The sequence below is a fragment of the Malaya genurostris genome, chromosome 1 (genome assembly GCF_030247185.1).
Source record: "Malaya genurostris strain Urasoe2022 chromosome 1, Malgen_1.1, whole genome shotgun sequence".
Lineage (NCBI taxonomy): Eukaryota > Metazoa > Arthropoda > Insecta > Diptera > Culicidae > Malaya > Malaya genurostris.
This window is the reverse complement of record NC_080570.1, coordinates 78,858,089-78,882,669: the sequence shown is the minus strand read 5'-3', so window position 1 is coordinate 78,882,669 and position 24,581 is coordinate 78,858,089. Positions and strand designations below refer to the sequence as shown.

Genomic DNA, 24,581 nt, shown 5'->3' with positions numbered 1-24,581 from the left:
GGTTAAAAAACCACAGTGGTATTAGAAGGGCAATATTTTCGAATTTGGAACCGCTTACAGCAATAATTGCTGAAAGAACATAACTTCTCACACCCATATACCATTCGAATGAGTTCGTCGAAAACAGCAAAGGTGTGTATGATAAATGAGGAGAGTTGGCATCACTGGGAGTACCATGCGGTACTGCCCAAGTGTTGCTCTCAAAAAAATCTAATTTCAATGTGTATCAAACAACTTATAGTAGAACGGTTATTTTGAGTGATAGCTGTAGCAATTGTGTGGACTAGTGAAACATATTATAATTGTTGCTGAATCGCAAAACTACGATATATTCCAGCGACGGAAACTGTGCACATACAACCCAAAATGTTAAGATCGGTGTTAATCGATCGAAGTGCCATCTGCATATCATTTTCGGTGTTGCCAGATTCAAGCTCACAAAAATACATTGTGGTCGTAGTGCCAAAACAGTAAAATCTGAAGAAGATTTGATAGAAAGTTTATATAGAATGTGTGAAAATTCACAAGTTAATCCTGTGATTCGTTGTCTTGTTAACGGTAATTCAAATAAGAGAAACAGGATAATGGTAAGATCGTTCCTTAAAGATATTTCATATTTTTTCTTATTTACAATGCCTTGTTATTTCTCCCAACTAAAATCGGGCTAGACTAAACTCCGTCGATTATTCGAGGAACGTTTACTAATTTTCTTCAGGTTAAACACTAAGTTTAAGACGCGACCATGCTTAACTAGGACGAATGTAAATATAGTTTAGACTGTGAGGAGGATCCTATTAAAAATGTCTATTAAAAAACAGAACGCAATGAATTAAATGTATGAATTGATAGCGAACCTCCCGACAACCGGCTACCCGGAGTTTTGCGGAACATATTTCTTGTTTTAGAAGGAAACACATATAAATACAAAACACGCTAAAATTGCAACGCATTCTCGTTAGCCGCGGCTACCCAGAGCAATGAACACATGATAATATTATTCGAAAATTTACTAACAAACAACCCCTCCCTGTGATGTATGTGATTATGCAGAGAATACCTCGGTTTCTAGTAGCAACATGCATTGAACTAACAATCCTTCCTTACCAAGTAGAACTGCATTTGGGCGTAGTCGGCGTCGGTATTGATCAGTATGCAAGATCAATGCAGTTTCCACAGTGTGAAACTACGTGCTATTCTCAATATACATTTTGCAAGCTCAATTGATTCTGATCAATAACTGATGATGATCAGCAAAGCTGTGTGTGACAAATAATTTCACTTAATGTTCTCGGAGATTGCTTACCCGATTTCTACAAACTAAGATTCATTTTAAAAGTCATATGCTGTAATACAAAGCTCTTGATTTATTTTTGGATTTCTGGTTCCAGAACTACAGGTGTAATGAAATTAAAATAATGGCATTAATTTTTCTGGTAAATGGCTGAATCGATTTCCTCCATCTAAGATTCAAATCTTAAGATCCAATAAAAATTTCTTGTTTTAGAAATCTCATATAGAAAGATTATGCCGTCGTTGTGAAAACCGCCTATGTTGTACAGGAAGGCCTGGAAGGCCGAGTGTCTTACACCACTCAACTCAGATCCGGCATGTATGTATGTGTGTATATGACAAATTTTCAGATTCATATAAAAGATCTTATGGTCCCATAGGATGCTATCGAAATTTATCCCGATCCGACTTCCGGTTCCGGAATTACAGGGTGATATGCACAAAAAAAGGAAAAAATAAACCCTTACGTTTCTCAGAGATTATCTAGTTTTTACAAACTTGAATTTCATCATTATTCGATTTCCGGTTCCGGAATTACAAGGTAATATATGACAATTTATGAGAAAATGCACAATCAATTTTCTCGGAAATTTCTTGACCAATTGTCCATACTAAGAACCATATAATAGGTCTTGGAATTATTTAAAATGTCCAAGAAAAGTTGATCCGGACTCGTCTTCAGGTTCCGGTATTACAGTGCGATAGGTAAAAAATTTTCAATTTCATGAGCAGTGATGGTGAAACGAGAATTTTTTATAAAACATACTAATAAATTCATCTTGTAGATCTTGTTAGTTGGTGGATATATAAACCTACTTGGGACTACTAGTCCCCGGTTTCCGGTTCCGAATCCATCGATAGTAGTTAAGAAATGCTCCAAAAACGGAACTCACTTCGATTTCTCAGAAACGGTTAAGCCGATTTTCACAAACCGTGATTCAAATTAAAGCTCTCATAGCCTCGAAAGACGCTGTGCAGTTTCATCCAGATCCGACTTCCGATTCCTATATTAAAGAGCAATGAGTGTCAAAACTTTCAAACCGTCATTTTGTGAAAATCGATCAAACCATCTCTGAGATCAATCATTCTCTGAGTATTGGAGATAATTTTCACAAAATTTTAACAAATAAACTGACATATTTGTGGAGTAAAGGGGGTTCTTCTGATTTTCATTTTATTTTAATTTTTTAAAAACCTCCTTAGCAACCAAATGAAATCAGGAATATATTAGGAACTACGGGAAACCATTTTTTCGGAATTTTTCAAAATGTATTTCATGAAAAAATAATGTTCAAAATTTTCTAATTTTATTTTATTTGCACTTACTATTTTCAGATTCTTAAAACATGTGGACGGGTAAAAAATCATACTCTTAAAAAATAAATCAATCGAAAAACCATGCCTCTCCATCAAATTATCGTCAAATGGAGATGCATGGTATTTAGTTCTAAAATAAGACATCACGTACCTTCAGAACTAAATACCATGCGTTTCCATCTACAACTTGAGTTCAGGCAAAGACATGATATTAACAAGATATCTAGCTCTCACATTTCCCGAACAAATCTTTGGCAACATCCTTTTTTGCGACCATGGCGCCCTCAGGCGAGTCCGCATCGAATCACGTACATAGAAGTAGGGGAGAGAAATGTCAAATTCGTACGCGTCAAAATAGCAGCACTGCGCACCCACACAATTGACATGATATGTTGAATGTGATGCCGTGCGATGACGTTGCTGAACTGAAGATTGAGATCGCTCCAAGCTGACAGGGTCTGGTTCAGGGCTTGAGTATTGAAGTAATTACTAATAATAAAAGAATTTCATTCCCAATATTATTTATACACGGGGGGGGGGGGTTGTGCTTGGGGAAACGTCCCATTTGAGGAACATGCGACATGAGGAATATGCGACATCTAAAAAACTATCAGTTTTAGGTCAAACTGTTCGTCGACGTTCTGTATCACATGGTATGAATAGCCAAGTTACCTGAAATTGTTCAACAAGACAGCTAAAGTCAAACGCCTTAAACCCTTAACCCATAGAATCACAGCGAGCAATTCGTTATTTCTGATTCATGTTTTTTCACTATGAATCACTATGGTCTTCATTGTGAATTACAACCGTCTGCTGCTACACATGTTCACAAGTGCATTCCCTACATTATTGTTAGGTTAATCGTGTCAGGCAAGCGGGCATGTATAAATAACAATCGGTCAATACTCAAGCCCTGAACTCAAGTTGTAGATGGAAACACATGGTATTTAGTTCTAAAGGCATGTGTTGTATGATTTTAGAACTAAAAACCATGCGTCTTCATTTAATAATAATTTGATGGAGACGAATGGTTTTCCGATTGATTTATTTGTTTAAAAATCTGAAAATAATACAGCGTAATGTATTCATAAATGATTTATTTTTTATGTAAATTCTAGAGTGGTACTAAAATTGTAAATGCGAATAAAAAAAATCCGAAAATTTTGAACATTTTTTCAACACGAAAAATATTTTGAAAAATTCTGGAAAATATCAGAAAGGTTTTCCATAATTCCTACACTGAAATGAAAATCTTATTTATAATCATTTGATTTGTCATATGAATCATATGCAGAATATAATTTATAGAAGTTATATGGAAACTTATAATCTTTATTTAAAGTGTACGTTAAATCTAAATAGACGTTACCATAATGAAAGTTATAAGAATATTTCATATAATGCATATGGAAATCCGATGAAACCTAACTCGTTACATAATTTATATTCATTGGATATGTCTTATGAATCGTACGCTGGCGGTATTTCACAAAAGACATATGACAACTTATGACCTTTAATGGAACTCTACATAAAATCTAAATGATGTTCAATAAATTTTATATCTTCATAATCTTTATGATATTGATAAATATACCATATACAAGTGATGCGAAAAGTCGATAAAACTTAAGCCAATATAATTTTAATATTCGACCTAAATTTTTCGATCAAGTGCATGAAACTATCGTTCGCCGATGACTTCAAATTATTTCATGTCATCAAATCCACAGCTGATGCAGAGTTCCTACAAGAGCAGTTGAATAATTTGACTAACTGGTGTAATATCAACAGAATGGTTTTGAACGCCTCCAAATGCTCCGTCATCACATTTAGTCGCAAACAGTCTATGGTCAGTTTCGACTATAATATTTCACAAATTGTTCTGGAACGTACATCGTCTGTGAAGGACCTTGGTGTCCTCCTGGACTCTAAGTTAAATTTCAAGGAGTACATTGAGTTCACTATCTCCAAAGCCTCCAAGCTGCTAGGATTCATTTTCCGCGTTACTAAAGAATTCGATGATGTACACATTGCTTGAAAGCATTATATTGTGCCTTAGTTCGCTCTACGCTCGAATACGCCTCGGTTGTCTGGTCACCGTACTACCAAAACGATATCCAACGCATTGAAGCCATTCAACGGAAATTTGTTCGATTTGCTCTGCGTCGGCTTCCTTGGAGAAACCCTTGGAACCTCCCAAATTACCATGCCAGATGCAAACTGATTGACCTCGATTTGTTATCTGTCCGTCGCGACGTCAGCAAGGCTACTTTTGTGGCTGATCTCCTGCAATCAAGAATAGACTGCTCCGAGCTCTTACAGCTTTTACAAATAGATATCCATCGCCGTAATCTTAGAAACTATTCTTTTCTTAGGACCCTTATGCTAGAACTAATTATGGGTATAACGAGCCTTTTGCCAGCATGTGCCGAATATTCAACCACTGTTTCAATTCATTCGATTTTAATCTATCACGAAACGTTATCAAGAAATTGTTCCTAGGGTTACTATCTAATTAGTTTTAGTTAGTTTAGAAATGCTATATTTAAGTGAAATGTATCATTTGGATGATTGTAATCTGTTGATGCTAAAGATGAGGAGGTTTTATGCCTGTTGGAGAGCAAGTTTGACAGAAACTAACTCCACCGGGTTTTTCCCTGCTCCAAATAAACAAATAAACAAATAAACAAATAAACAAATAAACAAATAAACAAATAAACAAATAAACAAATATTCATTACATTTTTCTATTAATCGCATGCTGATTATGTTTAATAAAAGTCATGTAAAAACTTATAATTTTCATTGGAAGCGTACATCAAATCTTCATCAAGGACTGTTTTCTTAAGCTGAAGAAAATAACAAGAAATAATTTTTTAACTTAGACATATAATGGAGTTTGTTTTTACGAAAGAATAGTTGTGAATCGTACTGCTTGAAACTGAAGAAGGAGTTGTGTCCTCGATATTCATCAACTGCTTAAGACAGTTTTTTTAGGAAGTTCCGTTATTTGAAATCGCTGACAAGACAGCTCATTCAATTTCGTTCATGGATATGCTCTAACGGATTATGAAATAAATACCCGGTACGTCTCATCACTCTGTCTGTCTTATAAGAGGATTTAAATTTTTTATTTATAGTTTCGGGATCCTATTTCTCCTTCGCAAATATCAGGAGGTGCTCCCTTACAAAACTAACGACTAGTATAGCTCAAATCCTCGATAAAAGAAGTAGTTTCCGACTCGTTGTGCATCTGATTCGTCTGGTAACAGTAAATATCCGATGAAATCAGCCAGTTCCAAAGAAGTGAGTGTAGTTGAAATATTAAAATAAATTTAACTTATGAAACTTTTTACATACGAAAAATTAAACAAGTTTTTGATAAGATAATTAATATATTATTGTTTTTGGTTCCCTTAAGTTCCATTTTTCCAGTATTTTAATTAATTTGAATCTTATATCTATCACTTATTCAATCAAATAGCAATAATTTGATCTATATATAACTGCTATATAGAAGTGGGATGACCTCCATCAAAAGTTATATATAAATTTTATGAAACTAGTCATATGGTATAGATAAAGCTATCTATATTAATTCGAAGTAAATATAATATGCGCTTCATAAATTGTTTTAATGTATGTTGTGTGGATATCTAGTAATTGTTATAGGGCGCGCCAATAAATTTGACTCAGACTGGAAATTTCATTCGTTATATGAAAATCTTGTAAAAATAACGTTATGAAGAGTTTTATGTTTCATAAGTTTATCTTATATATTTGACAAGATGTTGAATACACTTTGTAGCTATCAATGGAAATGCTAATAGTGAAAAATCATTAGAATATCATATAATGTAAAAATAAGAATTTAGCTCAGTGTAATATATTCCTGATTTTTTTTTCATTTTTGTTGCTGAGGATGTTTTTAAAAAAATTTAAATAAAATGAAAATCAGAAGAACCACCCTAACTGCACAAATATGGCAGTTAAAAGGTTAAAATTTTGAGAAAATCATCTCCAGTACAAACCCTTTCTAACAGCTTATATGAATTTAATTTCTGGTTAGGGGCAGTTTTTATATGCATACCAAAGGGGGCAAACACCCTTTTCAAATAGAGGTCAGTGTTGTAGCCTGTCGGAAAAGGTTCCACCCGTATTTTTTTAAGGGGGCTTCTACCTTGTAGGATCGAAATCGTGTCATTACTTGTAGATGTTGTTTGACGGTTGTGTGAAACGTACGTAGCTGAAATTTTTTATTGTCATTAGCAAGGTTTCTTTATAATACACAATATCTTTGAGAATCGAATTGAAAAAACACGGTGGGGTAAAATGAACATGATAGCGTTCCATGCGGTCCTTCTAAATACATGGAATCGATTTTACTGACCATTTTACACCAAAAAAGTGCTTTGTGATCAGCTGTGTCATGCCTCCATGCCATTGTCGCGTTTTTGGTCCATTTTCCCCAATGTGCAATGGTACTCATCTCGTATATAGGAACAAATAGTGTAAATCACAACTTCTAGTAGGTCTCCAGCCCTGATATATATATGAGAAGCGAAATAGTTTTTACTACCATGTGAATATATTCTTCTTCACAGTATATTAATGTTACCATGAATAAATATATGGATTGATAGACGATTGTGACGTTTGAAAACACTATTGAAAAGTTGATGTTTATATTGAACTGCTAACGCCACCTAACGGTTCAACATAACACATGGATCAATAAGTCCCGAGACTAACAATGGAAACAACATTTTTTTTGCAAAATTTTTTTTATTCATAACATAATAACATAATCACCTTTTAGGGTGATACAATGGTTCCAACGTTTTTCCAATTTTTCAATACCATGTTTATAAAAAAAATTATCTTTCGCTTCGAAATAAGCTTCAGTTGAGGAGGTCTCATTTGAGCCAAATCTTTTTCCTTGGAGCATTTTTTTAAGATCAGCAAAGAGCCAGTAGTCACTGAGGGCTAAATCTGGCGAGTATGGGGTGTGGGGAAGCAGATCAAAGCCCAATTCGTTCAATTTCGCCATTGTTTTCATCGACTTGTGGCAGGGTGACTCGTTGCTGGTTTTGTTCCATCGAAAGCAATCGCGGTACCCACTTGGAAAAGAAAACCTTTTCCATGCTCAATTTTTCATGAAGGATAGTAAATACACTTCCATATGATATCTGTGTCATATCAGCAATCTCACGGAGCTTCACTTTACGATCTTTCATTATAATTTTTGACACTTCACTCACATTTTCCGGTGTAACGGGTTCCACAGGTCTACCCGAGCGTTCCGCGTCATTTGTGTCGGTACGACCACGTTTAAACTCGGCGAACCACCGACAAATCGTTGCTTTTGATGGACAAGAGTCCGGATAACATTTTTCAATCCATCGTTTCGCTTGCACGGTGTTTTTACCCATTAAAAAACAATATTTTATCAAAACACGAAACTCGGTTTTTTCCATTTTTTTAAACAAACTACAAAACGACTTTACTCCAACCTCGATAACTTAGCTGTTTCTGGTCGGATCGACTTAAAATTTTGACCCGTTTCAAGCAAAGGTTAGTACTCTAAAAAGACGTGGTTTACTACGAGCGCCATCTCTGCTTTAGTCTCGGGACTTATTGATCCATGTGTTAAACCGTAATGCTATTTACATATACACTTATCACACCGAAGTGCTATGTCTTTACTGACGTACCGAAAGAAACGAAACTAAGTGACGACGTTCTGGCCGTCTGGCTGATGAGCTGAAAGCGAAACGTAAAAATTGAAAATAGTTATGTGTACATGGGTACCGGATTTGTGTTATTAGCACAAATCCGGTACCCACGTGGTACCAAACCCCTAAATAACGACTATGTATGTCATTTGTGCTGACTATACAAATAATCAATAAACGGATGTACTATGTTATTGTCACATAAAGTTACAATATAGAAGAAAATTTCACATTTCAGTTATTGATTTGAAAAAGTATTTTATATTGTGACTTTATGTAATTTATTAGGTCTTGCAAATGAGTAAAATTTTTAGCCTTACTAGTTTCCGTGTTGAAATTGAATTTTTTTAACAATTTTGACGACAACGGCTATGTTTTTCAGTGAAATCGACGGATCATTCATTCATTATCGGTCGCTGTAGAAACAACATCAAGCGATTGAAGAACAAGAATAAAATCATCCGCTTCCCAGATTAAAATCGCTCGAATCCGATGGAAAAAAGTACGGGTGTGTAATGTCAGAGACATAACTGGATGTCGTGAATACGATTAAAACTGACACGATTTCTTTATACTTTCTAATTCGAATTGATAGTTGATCGATTGTGTGAATTGTGAAACTTTCCCCCTTTTAACTACTAGAATTTTAAACGATTTTTGACGTCGATTACTCATTTCAGATTTGCATATTTCATTGAAAGAAACTATCAAGATGCTGTACAGGATTAATTTCTACCTTTTAGAAGGATCAAATTGTGGAATTCTCTACGATATTTAGCACAGTTCGGAACATTTTTCTCGAACGATTTTCGCACAGCGAAAAGTGCACTAAGCAAATCAAATTATTTTGGATTTTCACTAAACTGATGATTTTTACCTTCGATTTGCAAAGAAGTAATCTTATTAATTCTTTAGATAACATTTAGAGCCATTAGAACGGCTGATTTTATATAAAGTTGTCCACTTTTCGTTTTCTTTCTCTCCAATGCAAACGACCAGAAGCTCTGTTGTATGATGCAATCGCTCTTGTTTGAGTTGAAACTAGCTTTCATGCTTTTTTTAAAATAAATTTTTATTGAAATATGAGTTGAGTTTATATTTTTAAGAATAAAATTGGGTGTTCAGCCACAAGTGGTGACTTTTCAGCCTAATTATCTACATGATTTGGTTATTACCATTAAGACATCATTTGCTTCCGCAATTCTGTGATTTATGTGTAGGGAAAATTGTAAGCCTACTTGTATTGTGTAATGGAGAAAAGGAACTTATATACTAACTAATACAGAGAGCGAATCGATTCAATTGAAGATTGCATCTATTTTTGTCGCCAATTCATTCTAACTTGCTCACTACCAACAGCGAAGGCAATGAAGCAGGTAGACTACTTGGCTGGCGCTTGAAACTGAGCAAGCACAACTTCAAATGACTAGGTACGATCATTCGATTGACGATGAATTCAAGGAGTTTATGAGTATGATAGCAAAAGTCAAATGAATGAGCAGGGTACGCTGACAGTCAATAGCAATAACTTCATTATCGTCTAATAATATTCGATTGAAAATAAAATTTTACCGCACTGACCACAATATATATGTAAGCATATAAGTAAAGGCATCACCACATCACTAGATCGATCAAAATTGCTTTTCAAATCGATTTTCAAAAAAAAAACAGTATATGACCAATCATCCTTTGCTAATGACTGTGCATAATTTCAGGTGCGTAACTTTCATATATCCGTAAAAAAATTACAGAAAATGACATGATTCCAACATAATAAGGTAAAAGCCCTCCTAATTCTATTTTATATAACCGTTTTCGTGTTGTTGATATCGAAGAATCGGTATATCATACTTACCTATCATTTGCGACTGATGCTGTGCCTGTTTTGCATTTATTCTTCCGCAAAAGGTTCATATTAAAACTAAAATATTTTTTCCATCCGCTCTCTTCTTCGTCTTCGTAGTTGTAGGTGAAAAAACTGCCGCCGCCACTGGTAAGAAAATTGTTTGATCTCCGCTGTCGATGTTTTGTTCGCGATCCTAAGAAAAACAAACGATCACGCGCAGTTCGCCGCCTCTTGAGTTCGTTGAGGTTAGTTTCACTTTTACTCAAACCTGACCGATCAAATGATGCTACCGAAGCAGATTGGCCTCGGCTGCTGATGAACAGGTTCTGAATACTCCCGCTCAATTTATTATATAAGTTTGAACCACTCGATAGTGATGTATTGGAGCACGCTTTAAATGCCAAATTTGATTCATATTTCGAACGATTTTCTTTGGTATCCATAGCAATCGTTCGACCCAGTAAATGCAAATTATCTGCGTTGCTGCGGAAAAGGATTGATTCGGAATCGATTGCACTAGTTGATGTAAGAATGTGTTGGTTGTAGCGGTCATGACAGCCGACGTTTGCGCGTTTAAAATGGCCTAGATTATTTAAAGTGTCGAGAGAATCCATTTCGTAAATAGGTAAACTACGCCTATTAATGTCTGGTTCAACAGGTGATTCAGACGGCCATCGCTAAAAATTTGAAAGAGAAATTATTAATATTACTAGATGTATGGTATGGATATTAACTTATAGATGATTTTAGGTTAATCTATATTTGTGCTTCAATCTACTCATGTATTATTCACAATTGAACTCATCATTTCAACATGAACCGCTAATCAAACGTAGAACTTAAATCTACACGAGTTACTGCTTCATCTGGAATGCGCCAAAGCGTATTGTACTTTCTAAGGTGCCAAACTAAACTCAGTTCATTTACGATTTATTTCAATCAGTAGTGCAGAAATTACTGAAACTACATGATTCGATTGAAAGAACTGCACAAACGTGTATGATTGACATTATTATGGTTGATATTTCAAAACAGAAGATTCCGGCGCTATTAGGTTTTGCACGATGACGACACAAATGAACTGCCGATGAATCAAGTTCATCTTTGACAGTTGCCGTGTACTTGTTTTGTTTTGCGACTGCAAGTTAAAAATTTAAAAAATGACGAAAAATTGCCTGTTAAAAACGTATTCCACAGTGAAAATAACTAAAAAGATTGCCCTGTATGTGTTTCCAGCATCAAGGAGCGATATATGTATGAATCTGTTGAGTTTTAGATTTTGATTAGATTAGATTTTGCACGATGGCCACTCGAATGAACTACCGATGAACTGCCGATGAATCAAGTTCATCTTTTGACAGCTATCAGTGGTTTGTTTACATATCTATTAACACGTATTCAAATTGGAATGAACGCAATGAACACATAAAAAAAACCCCTGATAGCTGTTAAAATTGATTCATTTTGTTCATTTTGTGAGGTTATGTCATGTTCGTGCAAAACCTGATAGATATGTAAACAAAACACTGATAGTTGTCAAAAGGTGAACTTGATTCATTGGCAGTTCATCGGTAGTTCATTCGAGTGGTCATCGTGCAAAACCTAATAGATTAATATCGCAATAAAAAGTAGAATCAAGAGACTGATTAGGTCTTCCAAATAGGCTTCCGAATAAAAGATGCTTGGAAAATAGTATGACCAGAATGCTTGGAAAATAGTATGACCAGAAAGTTGGAAGATTTCAAAAATTTAACGAATTTAAATTATATGCAGAATGATAATGAATTTGCTGTAAAGATAAAAAAAATATTGCCGAGAGCAAGACTCATTCGGAGCATGACGAAAATCTCAGCCGAAAACTAAAAATAATTATCAAATAACGATGAAAAGACGATGCTTGTTGACAATGATAATGATGATAAAAGTAATGAAGTTTTTGCAGAAATAGGGATTTCATACGCGGATTTATTATTTGGGAAATCAAAAAGTAGAAACTATAGTATTAAATATCGTAAGGCTCGCCCGGTAATTATGATTACACCAATCGAGTCGTCGTCAACGAGCGATAATACAAGGAAATCTTTGAAAGACAAATTGGATCCAAGGGTACACAGGATTAGTAACACATAGAATAGTAAAAATGGTTCGACTATTCTTGAGTGTGCAATAGGGGAATACATTCAAACTTTAAAAGAAAGTAATGCTGTTGTACCCACGTCTAGTAAACCAAAACTGAAAATACTGGGGATGAGTAATTGCTCTGAAGTATTTATTGATCTTTTAAAAGGTCAGAATCAGGAAATTACTATTGAAGATGTACAATTTCTAACAAACTGAATTACCTTTTTTCGGCTCGCTGGGTCCCGTCAACGGCCCCTAAGGGCTGAGGACAGTACCGTAAAGTGGTAGTTTTTTTGCTATTTTCCCGTTTCAAAGTAAATTTTCTTGGAAACGGTGCAGAATATAGAAAAACCCACCTGACAATGTCTTCGAAATTTAGTTGAGAATATTCTGTGAAATTTTCAGAATGATTCATTGAGTTTAGCGGTCGTGTTGTATTTTTTTCTGACTGAAGAACTGCTGAAAATTGGAACGCTCGGAAATGCATACCTCTACTTGTTCATCGAATATCTCGGCTTTGAAGGCTTGTATCATAAATCTACCGTGACAAAGTCTAGATAATTTAGTTTAGATGCGATTAGTACATAAAAACATATATGTTATCGCGATAAAAATAAAGTCTTGTATTTCTCTGTGAAACAAAGTCAGTTTCAACGCATTCCTTATTTTTTTTTTGCTTTGGTTTCCTGATAGCATTCTGAAAAAAGAGGGAGAAATAAAATTGGCTCGACAAGGCTGCCAAACACACAGACATTCAATCTTTGTGAAAGTTGAATATTTTTGTATTGTTCCTTTGAATCTATGTAATGTCCAACCCATACGATAGATTAATGTAATAAAACTTCTCATCAAAATAATAAAATGTATGCTGGCAACCCGGTACAGTTTGCTCATATACGTGAGAGTACAAGAGAAATACGATGCGCAAAGGGAATTGAACGAGCCACGTGGTTGATTTAAAACTCAAAACGTGGCCCTCTGTCCTCAGACCTTAAGACCGTGGGCCTGGAGGCACGAGGAGGGTTTTAAATGATGAAAAATAACATCATTTTTGTGAATTTTTTTTCAACAACAACATTTTGTAATTTTTTCGTGGAAAAATATTGAGAAATAAGTCGGTGAAGAAGTATTTTTGAGGACGTTTCTTAAAAGTCATGATTTGAGGTGTCCACTGTATCCCAGCGCAGACTAATCAGAAATGAACAAATCAAAGCAGCATAGTTAGAGTAGAAGTTTTTCTAGACCCCAACGTTTTTGTTTGATTTTTTTTTAGATTTTTGAAATTTTTGGTAGTTGTTCAAAGTAAAAACTATGATTTTTCACGAAAAAAAACCGCCATTTTATAGCTGTTAAACCTCCCCAAAGTAACAAACAACGAAAAGGAAAACGTTGGGGTTTGGTTTTTTATATGTAGAAAGTGTGTGCAAAATTTGAAAAAAATTGGTGCAGTAATTTTTGAATGAATTTTGAATTTTCAAAACCTGCTTCCGAGGAAAACGCGTTTAAAGGTTTTTGTCTATAAAATCAATGGAAACAATTAATTACTCCAGGGAGCTCGCAGGGTTTAACATTTTCAAAACATCATATTTTTTTTTTAATTTATCATAACGAAACATTTCAAGAATGTTTTGTTGAGTGCTGAAGTGAATCGATGAAGAAATCTTGCGCCTGTGCACCGATCTCTTGCTTCTTCGTAGATAGCTGTAGATAAAGGTCCATAACTTCCAGAGTTTCGTTCCAATAGGCTTGAAAATTTCACAGAAAATTCTTCAAATGTTTCACTATTAGAAAATATAAAGAAAATAATAAATGATTTTTCAAAAGTGTTAGACCCTACACCCTCTTTTAAGGGGCGGGTAGGGTCTAACACTTTTGAAAAATCATTTATTATATTCTTTCTATTTTCTAATAGTAAAATATTTCAAGAATATTCTGTGAAATTTTGAAGCCTATCGCGACAAAACTCAGCAAGTTATGGGCCTTCATCTTTGCGATCTCATACTACGAAGAAATAAGAGAGCTGCGTACACAGGCCCAAGATTCCCGCTTCGATTGACTTTAAAACTTGACAAAACATTCACGAAATGTTTCATTATAACAAAATACAAAAGAAAAAATATGGCTTTTGAGAATGTGAGAGCCTAAGTGCTCCCTTGAGTAATAAATTGTTTCCTTCGATTTTATAGACAATAACCTTTCAACGCGTTTTTCTCGAAAGCAAGTTTTGAAAGTCCGTGTCCATCGTCATTCAAAAACTACTGCTCCAAATTTTTTTTTCAAATTTAGCACACACTTTCTACATATAAAAAAACAGACCCAAACGTTTTCCTTCTCGTTGTTTGTTACTTTGGTGAGGTTTCACAGCTACAAAATGGCAGATTTTTTCGTGAAAAATCGTACACAGTTCGAAAAATTCTTGTGATTTTTCATTTTATCAGATGCACATAAATGGAGCGTCATATTTCACACAAATTTATATTCAAGACCATAAAAAATTGTGTGATTTGAAAACTACATGGCTTGAAAACGAAAGAAGTAAAAATCAAAAGATCGACATCAACAACGCGACTTGAACCGAAAAATATTAGATCACAAAGCACACCAGTTAGTCGAGTGAGCCACAGAAGCACATATCTGCTTGGCTGGTAAATTGTGCATATAAATTCATACAGTCTCACTTGCTAGCAGAGTGCAAATTACATTCGGAGCCAGTAAATTTCTGTACGAATGGAATATTGTGAAACTTTAAACCGTGGGCGCGAAAATATAGTTTATCCGATCAGGCTAAAATTTTGCATGGTGCTTTAGGGACCCAAAAGGAAAACGAAAAGTTTGGTGGAGCGAGAAAATAAACATTTTCATCTTTTTCCCATACAACCTTGTCCTACCCTAGTGGACACCGCAATTCATGATTTTTAAGAAGCGTCCTCAAAAATGCCTCTTCACCGACTTATTTCTCAATATTTTTCCACGAAAAAATTACAAAATGTTGTTCGAATGATGCTTTTTAACATACAAAATATTTGAATTTATTTTGTTGAACGATAGTTCTGAGAAAAAATCACAATAATGATGATTTTTTTCGAATCGATATTTCCGAAGAGTGTTTAATTGATTATCAACTTCCAGTAATCAGGGCAACAAAGGTATTTGGCCCGCTTTAGGATTGATTTTATTTTGGCCCACTTTGTAAAAATATACACCAAATGTTGTAAAATCTTTGAAAAACTCTTCCGCAATAGGTAATTTAATGTGATTAACTTCGAATTGATGCAACATGGGTTACTTAACATCGATTAAATCCATAAAGTATGTTAGGTAGGCCAAAATATATGAAGTGGCCAAAATACCTCTGTTGCCCTAGACTATTTTACTTAACTTTAAGGAATTCGCTCCTATTTACCTTCTAACATATAAGAACTCTTGCAATAAACATTTTTATCCCTCGTCAACCGTTTTACCAAAGTTATAAATCATTTGAATCTTAGTCTAATCGGTCAAGCCATTTTTTCACATGCACGCACACGTGTGCATACATGTTGTGATCGCTATGAACTGAGTCGAATGGTATAAGACATTCAGAGTTTTTGTTCAAAAGTTGATTTCATAGTAATTGCATAACAATTATCTATGAGAAAGGCAAAACATAAATATTTTCAAAACAACGATTTTTTAGTTCGATATCACATTGTACAGTGAATTTATTTATAACGCTTACCTTGAAATGTTCCGTAGGCATCGTTAACCTCTTATTGAATGGAGTGCATATTTTGCGATTGAATGGCCTTCGCGCTTGGTTGTTTATACCTAGTACCAGATATGCCTGCTGTTCAGCATTAGCCAATAGATCACTGTTCGTTTCTATTTTTTCCACATCTTCTTCTTCTTCGCGTGGCACTACAAATGGATTCACCCGACCAATTTTTCGTTGCACGTTTTTCTTGGAAAACGATCTATCATATGATTTTGATTCAGCATAATTCAATATTGGAGTAACGCTGACTTGATTTTCCGCTCGCAACTGAGCATCACACATCACCGAACTATTTCTATGCATTTTCCACAATTCGTTATCGTTTGATATTGAATATTTTTTTCTAAACAACCGCGGTTCAACAGAAACATTATTCCCGTAACGAATTTCCTCTATCCCATTGCCATATTTTTCATAACTGCCAACTTTGTTCTGGTGTACGAAATTTCTACGACGCACATCGTGCATGGATGAATGGAGAGTATTACTGGATACTTTTTCTTCTAACCCGTAGTTGAGGTAACAACAGTTGCATCCTACGTGCTGCACTAACCGCTGATTTCCATTGATTATGTCTAACCGTTCATTGATGTAGTCGATTGTGTGTTCTTGATGAATCGAATGTAGAACCCTAAAATCAATCAAAAAGTGGATATATATATATATATATATATATATATATATATATATATATATATATATATATATATATATATATATATATATATATATATATATATATATATATATATATATATATATATATATATATATATATATATATATATATATATATATATATATATATATATATATATACATATGCGAGTGTTTGCGTGCATAGTATATGTTGATTCTTTTCTATCGCTACAACTAGCGAAAAACCGTATTCGCTTACAAGCCTATCGATTCAAACTGTAAGAAAAAACTACAGCTACCCAACGATATTGTTATGGCATGAACACACCTAAATGTTGAACTTCTGTCCTTCTGGTTGCTATCGGTCATTAGTTTCGAGTTAAAGGACAACCTGCGCTGACTCTTTCGATAATTGCGTTAGCAAATTGAGAATACTAGTTTTGATAGTGATATGGTTGTATACCACTTGCCATTCGCATATGTGCTCTGCACTAACCATAGCGAGAATGAATCTAGCCTAATCATATCCTATTATCATTTCAAAGATCCAAAAAGATTTCCTTCGTCCCAAGTCTCATTTTAGCATTAGAGCTCGCCCGTATTTTTCTATTCCGCGTTTTCGAATGATAAAAACTCATCGAGGTTGAAAAATTATCATTTACGAGTAACACATTTGTTTACATTCCAGAGTGGTCCCAATCATATCAAAACTCATGTTATTTTTTTTTTACTTCAGGGGTTGATTTATGTCTTCAGAAAAAAGCCGAAGACATGAACTCTTTTAAATGCATTGGTGTCAGGGCTAAAACATTGTTTATTGGAGACCCCCAAAATCAAGTTTTTCCATTAGAACTTTTTTCAATGATATTCTAGAATTACATATGTTTGTCTCATATAGAAAGGCTATGCAATCACTATGAAAAACGGCTTTTAAACATAGGCCCGGAGGGCTGAGTGTCATATAGGGTAAGGGCTCCCTATTTCATCTCATTTGAAAGGACGTTACCTTAAAAACCTGATTTAGCCACCAAAATCACTACGATTTTTTCATATTTCTGCTTAATTCGCCTTGCTCCTCATTGGGAATTGATTAACATTAAAATTAAATTAATATTTAAAAAATCCTTGGAAATTAAAATAATATTTAAAAAATCCGCCAAATAGACTTCTGATATGTTCTTTACTGTGCTCCTAATTTCATCTCAAAGGTTTTGTATTCATCCTATCGTTGGTCCTTTATTCATCCCATAAATTAGCAAAGGCGACAGCAATCAAAACCAAAATATTGCACTATTACACTCTCAGGTTCAAAATGTCAGAATGTCAGGGCCTAATGCCAACTATGACACAACACACGATATTTAAAAAAAAACAATTTGGAATCATTTCGACGTTTAAAATTATTTGGATCGTTTTTCTTACCTTTCGTTTCAAATTAAAAATTTTACTCTGCAGTTAATTTGGAGAATTTGAAAAAAAACAAAAAAAAATGTTACTATTTAGGCATTAGCCCTTCTAAAAACAAAATGTAGAACCAGAGATGCCATTCATACAGATTAATCTGTATTGTATAGATTAATGCGTTCGCGTTCGTTAAATCAGATTACAGATTTTCTAAATTTAATACAAGGTTCATAAAAAGTGAGAAGTAAAACTTTAGACTTTCCTCTCTGAGTATCTATTTGTATTTAATTACAGTACTTCTTTAAAAGTTTATTAATCAACGGACAAATCACATGTTAAAATGGAAATCTTTTGTGCAAATGTTTGATGATGAACACTGATACACATTTATATTAAAATTTAAAACCAATTTGAATTTGATTTGAATTTGATTCATTTTATTAGTGAAAACAGATTGAGCAGATACATATTTTCTATGAAAATATCTGGCATCTCTGTGCACAGCCGATGAAACACACATTTAACAGTGTTATGGTGACTTATAGCGGAAAGAAACCAGTGCTACTAGATTTGCCACAATGGCCATTTGATTAGTATTTAACACCTTCTATTTGGTAATATTAGAATCCGAAACAGTTTTATTTATATATAAATATCAATGATATAATTAAACTAATGTCACGGATACCAAAAAATACTTGTTGATGATAATTTAAAGAAGAAAAAATATTTTTTTTTATTTAACATTATGAGAAAACTTGGCAACCTTGCGATACGAAATGAGATGAAAATAAAGCGCAATCAAGTGAATTGAGTGCAATTTTTCATCTCATATTTTTTATAGCTTTTATTGCTTATCAGGTAATTTAGGAAGTCTTCAATCGTTGATTAAACAAGTGGAAAGTGAACATTACTAACTATAAGGTCATCCAACATTGAATAGTTGTGTAGTGATGTGAAATAGTGATCATGTTTCGAGACGAGCCGATTAGTAAATATTCAGAAACATGATGAATTGTAAAACTTCAGACGAAAGTGGTTCCTAAATCAAAAAGTGAGTTTATTTTAAATGAAAAAAGCGATCGTTGAAGGTTTTTAAACTATTTTTTTTCAATTGTAAAGTGAGGCAAAACCTAGAATAAATGTTTTAAAACGTTCCATAGTATCGTTCACGTACGTTTAAAGATATGATTAATGTTCAAAGTTAAGAGGTGAAGAAATGAGATGGAAATTGGAGCTGAGATGAAATAGGGAGCCCTTACCCTACAATTCGACTAAATTTGTTGAGTACGCGAAATGGCTATGTGTGTGTGATAGAGAAAGATAGATAAATATGCACTCACGTTTCTCCGAGATGTCTAGACCAATTTTCACAAACTTAGGATCAAATGCACAGTAGTATTGTCTTATAAATATTTTTTAAATTTTGTATGGATCTGGCTTCCGGTTCCAGAATTACAGGGTGATGAGTGTAAGATGTAAAAATGATTATTTTTTTCCAAAATAGTTAATTAATTCCTGTAGTTTACAGGTTAAAAGGCCAGGCCAGTGTACAGGTTGAAGACCATACAAACTCACATCGGATATACCGGTTCCCAGAATCCGGAGCCGGAAGTATCGGAAATAGTAGTCAAAATCTTCAAAATGGAACAAATTCACTATTCTTCGAGACCGCTCAACCTGTTTTCTCAAACTTAGAATGAAATGAATTGCTGAATTTTATCCAAATCCGACAGAAAGTCCGGAATTATAGGGTGATGAGTGTTTGAAAATCTAAGCCGTCTTATATTGCGATGGAGCAAAAAAGGAAAAAAACATTCTAAATTAGACTCAATACTGTTGCAATTTGTTGATCATGTACGTTACTGAACATATGAATAGACTTCGGCTATACCGGTATCCGGTTTCGGAAGCACCGGAAATAAACTCCAAAATGGAACCAAATTATTTTTCTCCAAAACGCCTGAATCGGTTTTCTCAAAATTTTGGATCCAATGAAGGGCTTACGGTCTTTTATGTAAATTCGGAATTTGATCCGGATCTGACTTTCGGTTACGGAACTACAGGATGATAAGTGCTTGAAATTTTAAGCCGTCGTATAGTGCGACGATGCAAACAAGGAAAAAATCTTCTAACTTCTAACTTGGGTCAGATTTGAAGGTCATTTTAGTTGCTGGGCCCTTGAAATTGTTGCCAAAAATTTCAAAACAAAAAACACTCACTTTTCTCCGCAATGGCTCAACTGATTTTCATAAACAAAAAGACCAAATAAAAGTTAATCCGGAACAACAGAGAGAAGTGTGTTTGAAATTTCAAACCATCACTTAGACCGATGCTGCAAAACTGAAAAAAATCTTATAACTTTGGTTCGAAAATATTTCTTTTATTAGGCTCTGCTCGTTTGCGCCCGAAAAAAAAACTGTTTCTATTGGAGAGTACAAGTCAAGTTAAAACAAGTTTCTTTTATTATGACGGATAGCACTTTTAGCGAAATTGCTTACATGTGGACTAATGTACTATGCAAGACCTACGAAACTTCAAAGTCTAAATTACGTAACTGTTTGGAAAGTTCAAAATGGTAATACGCATTAGAATGATCTAATTTGAAGAAAATTAGCTTCATATTTCACCCTCATCTCCTTGAATAACGGAAGTCGGAAAGACTCCTTTTTGATTGCTTATTCATTTCTTAGAAATTTTTATTCAAGCCGTAGAAGCTTTACTTGGCCGATTGAACCGTTATTCTCGTTTTTTTTTATTTTTTTTAATAACTATTTATTGGAATATGAGTTAAAATTAAATTATTAAGATTTAAATTGGGTGTTCAGCCACAAGTGGTGACATTTCAGCCCTATTATATATATGATTTGGTTGATACCATGAGGACATCATTTGCTTCCGCAATTCTGAGATTTTTGTGTAGGGAAAATTCTAAACCTACTTGTATTGTGTAATGGGGAAAAGGAACTTATATACTAACTTACTAACTAATACAGAGAGCGAATCGATTCAATTGAAGATTGCATCGATTTTTGTCGGAATTTGCTTATAATATTATGTGACATTACATCTAATGGTTCTATATTTGTGAGTCTGTGTAACTCATTTGTACTAAACCAGGGAGGACGCTTCAAAATCATTTTCAGAATTTTATTCTGAATCCTTTGACGCGTTTTCTTCCTGGTGGAACAACAACTTGTCCAAATTGGTACTGCATAAAGCATGGCTGGTCTGAAAATTTGTTTATAAATTAACAATTTGTTTTTTAGACAGAGCTTAGAATTTCTGTTTATAAGAGGATATAAACATTTAATATATTTATTACACTTTGCCTGGATTCCTTCAATGTGATCCTTTAAAGTGAGTTTTTTGTCATACGTTAAACCTAAGTATTTAGTTTGATCAGACCGTGTCTGGTTTAAGAAAAGAAGCTCTTGGCTTGTGAGGAAAGATAATTAATTGCGTTTTTACTGCATTTGGTTTAATTTTCCATTTTGAAAGATAATCACTGAATATATTTAAACTTCTTTGTAGGCGACTGCAGATCACTCTTAGATTTCTACCTGTGGCTAACAGACTGGTGTCGTCACAGAATAGCGATTTCTGACAACCAACGGGTAGATTTGGAATATCAGAAGTGAAAATATTATACAAGATTGGAGCTACGCTCGAACCCTGCGAACACCGGCGTAGTACGAGTAGCAATTCAGATTTACAATTCTGATAGCTAACCTGAAGAGTACGATCAGTTAAATAATTTTGAATCATTTTGATCAAATAAATAGGAAACTGGAAATCAGACATTTTTGCTATTAAACCTTTGTGCCAAACACTGTCAAATGCTTTTTCTATGTCCAACTCCAGTGGATAACCCAGAAGATTTATTTGCTTTTATCATGTTCGCAATTCTGGAAAGTTGATGAGTAGTTGAATGTTCATGACGAAATCCAAACTGCTCTGGTAAAAAAATTGAATTCTCATTTATATGAGACATAATTCTCAACAAGATAATTTTATCAAAAAGTTTACTGATAGAAGAAAGTAAGCTAATTGGTCGATAACTTGATGTTTATGCTGGATTTTCATCAGGTTTCAAGATAGGAATTTCTTTAGCGTTTTTCCATCTTTTTGGGAAGTAAGCTAATGAAAAACACTTGTCGAAAAATTTAACCAGGAGTCTCAAGGCAACATCGGGAAGATTTTTAATAAGAATATTAAAAATTCCATCATAACCATGAGCCTTCATGTTTTTAAGTTTCCTAATAATTGATTTAATTTTATCAAAATTCTTCTCAATAATACCATCTTGTATCCATGGGTTGAAATATGATCATATTTCAGTGAGACTTCATTTTCAATAGGACTCACAACGTTCAAATTATAATTGTGTACACTCTCGAACTGCTGAGCAAGTTTTTGAGCTTTTTCGCCAGAAGTTTTTGCAAATCGCCTTTAAAGAAACTTAAATGTTCGCCGGTGCATTGGAATGGCAAATATGCTCCAGCGATGAAATAAATTCCATGAATGGTTTCAACTTCGATTCTCATGCTTTCAATAACTTTAGTATTGAAAGAAGGTAAAATTCGACAGTAAACCTGTCAAATCAATGAACCACACAATGTAGATTACTTTTCAATTTGACATTTGGTTTAAGAAAAGTTTCTGCCACAATGGCAATATGAGTTTTGTGAACTTTGAGAAAATTATAAAATTCATTTTCACTCGATTTCAAAGATCGAGCATTCCAATTTAAAAAATTCAAATAATTATTTAACATCACTGTTAAATTTTAAATTCATTATAATAATATTTGCGAATTGCCATCCGATTTGAAATGTTACAAAAAGTGACCGTTATTCTCGTTGCTACCCTTTTTCTTGAGGAATAGGAGCTTTAGCTTCCATCCAGTAAGGATTGGGGGGCATTTTGTTCGTGGTTCGTCTTATCATCCATTGCTTCATCGTCGGTGTTGTTGTTGTTCTATATTCATTTTAGTGGTATGATTGAAACTGGAATACATAAACATCTCAATATTTGGAAAAAATATTTATTTGAACACAGGGACTCCAATATGTTCATGAGTTTTCCGCAGTTGGTAAATACATCTCACTCAGGAAACTAAATAATGTTATTAGATATGTGTGCACGTTTTGAAAGTGTTGAATTTTACTTGCTAAAATAGTAACAAATTTCGTTTTGATTCTACAACACTTTTTATGGGGTGGTAAAACAATCTTCGGTGAGACCTCACTAAACCGATTCCCTTCTTACAAAGGGGAACGGTAAATCATATATTTCCCCGGGCAATTATTATCCTAGATACGACGATGATTGATTTTAGGTGAAGAATTGCGGTGAAATTGCGGTTTTGATGAAAGAGCAAACGAAATTTGGTACACCGAAAACTCGAGAGATTCAATTGAGCTAAAAGTGATACCATACAGCTAAATTTGTTGTTAAAAATAATAGTGATCACTGTGTCAAACATAGCAAACTAGTTTATAAAATTGTTTTTTTCCTGCTATCCGGAATGCGTTTAAAGAAGTTTATTCATTCTAACGTAATCTTCGTTCAGGGCGGAAGGTCTCATTGTGAATTGCTACGAAAATAATCTGACTAGATGTCAATAATGCTTGAAGAGCAAATTGATTAATAGTATAATGCTTCTTCTAGTATATCGACTACAAGTAATCGCACGTCGTGCATAGTCTGAACATATTTGAATTTCTGTCTAATCTGGATGTTTAGTGGGTCGGTTCTTATTGGCTACTGATAACAATTTAATTCATGACATCTTCATTCTACCAAATAAAGTCCTTTCGTTAAATATTGTTGTTGAATGTACCCTTCTGTTTTGAACAGACTTCGCTATCAATTCTTCACGTTCAGGAATCGTCACTAACGTAAGTAAAAAGTATATACGACCGTGCGAAATTATACATGGAAATATGAATGTTTCCAAGACAGATTACTGTTTAGTATAATATTCACCTGTAAGGCAACCTGTTACCGTCGAAAGAAGAATAATCACATTGGACCGATTTTTCTGCAAATTCCTTCTCTGTTTGGATTTCTTTGTCATTAGCAGTACTCAGATTACAGCAGGGTGACGCGGTGAATTTTCTACTATTCAATTTATTTCTACTGCCAGTTCCTTTGAGCCACTTTATCACTGGCATTCGAGTTTTGAATGTATCTCTTTTTGATCCTCGAACCGGCAACGTTAATGTAGATGTTGACGAAAGAGATATTACTGAATCATTCTCGTTGTTCCTGCTTTCACTCTCAACACTTTCAGTTGTAACTTTCTCCATATCGAATATCAGTCTTTCACAATTGGTATTACGAGTATTCATGAGTAAATGCTATTTATGTTAAATCGATACTCCAGTAGTGATTATTTGATAATCTCCGAACAACATGCTTCCTTCAGTTCACCTAGAAAGCAATCCAGAAAAAGAAATGTTTA

General features: G+C 34.1%; 1 protein-coding gene across 5 annotated transcripts in view; it reads right to left on the bottom strand.

The window, feature by feature from the left end:
• LOC131440558 (protein unc-13 homolog 4B) overlaps positions 1-24,581 on the bottom strand; it is a 128,121-nt gene that overhangs the window by 95,703 nt on the left and 7,837 nt on the right. For all 5 annotated transcript variants that reach the window (XM_058611943.1, XM_058611941.1, XM_058611942.1 and 2 more), the window contains exons 2-4: positions 24,104-24,550; positions 16,034-16,700; positions 10,204-10,871 (exon numbers count right to left, since the gene is read on the bottom strand). In XM_058611943.1, coding sequence (XP_058467926.1) covers positions 10,204-10,871; positions 16,034-16,700; positions 24,104-24,468 — 1,700 coding nt within the window. In that variant the 5' untranslated portion in view covers positions 24,469-24,550. The remainder of the gene's footprint in view (positions 1-10,203; positions 10,872-16,033; positions 16,701-24,103; positions 24,551-24,581) is intronic.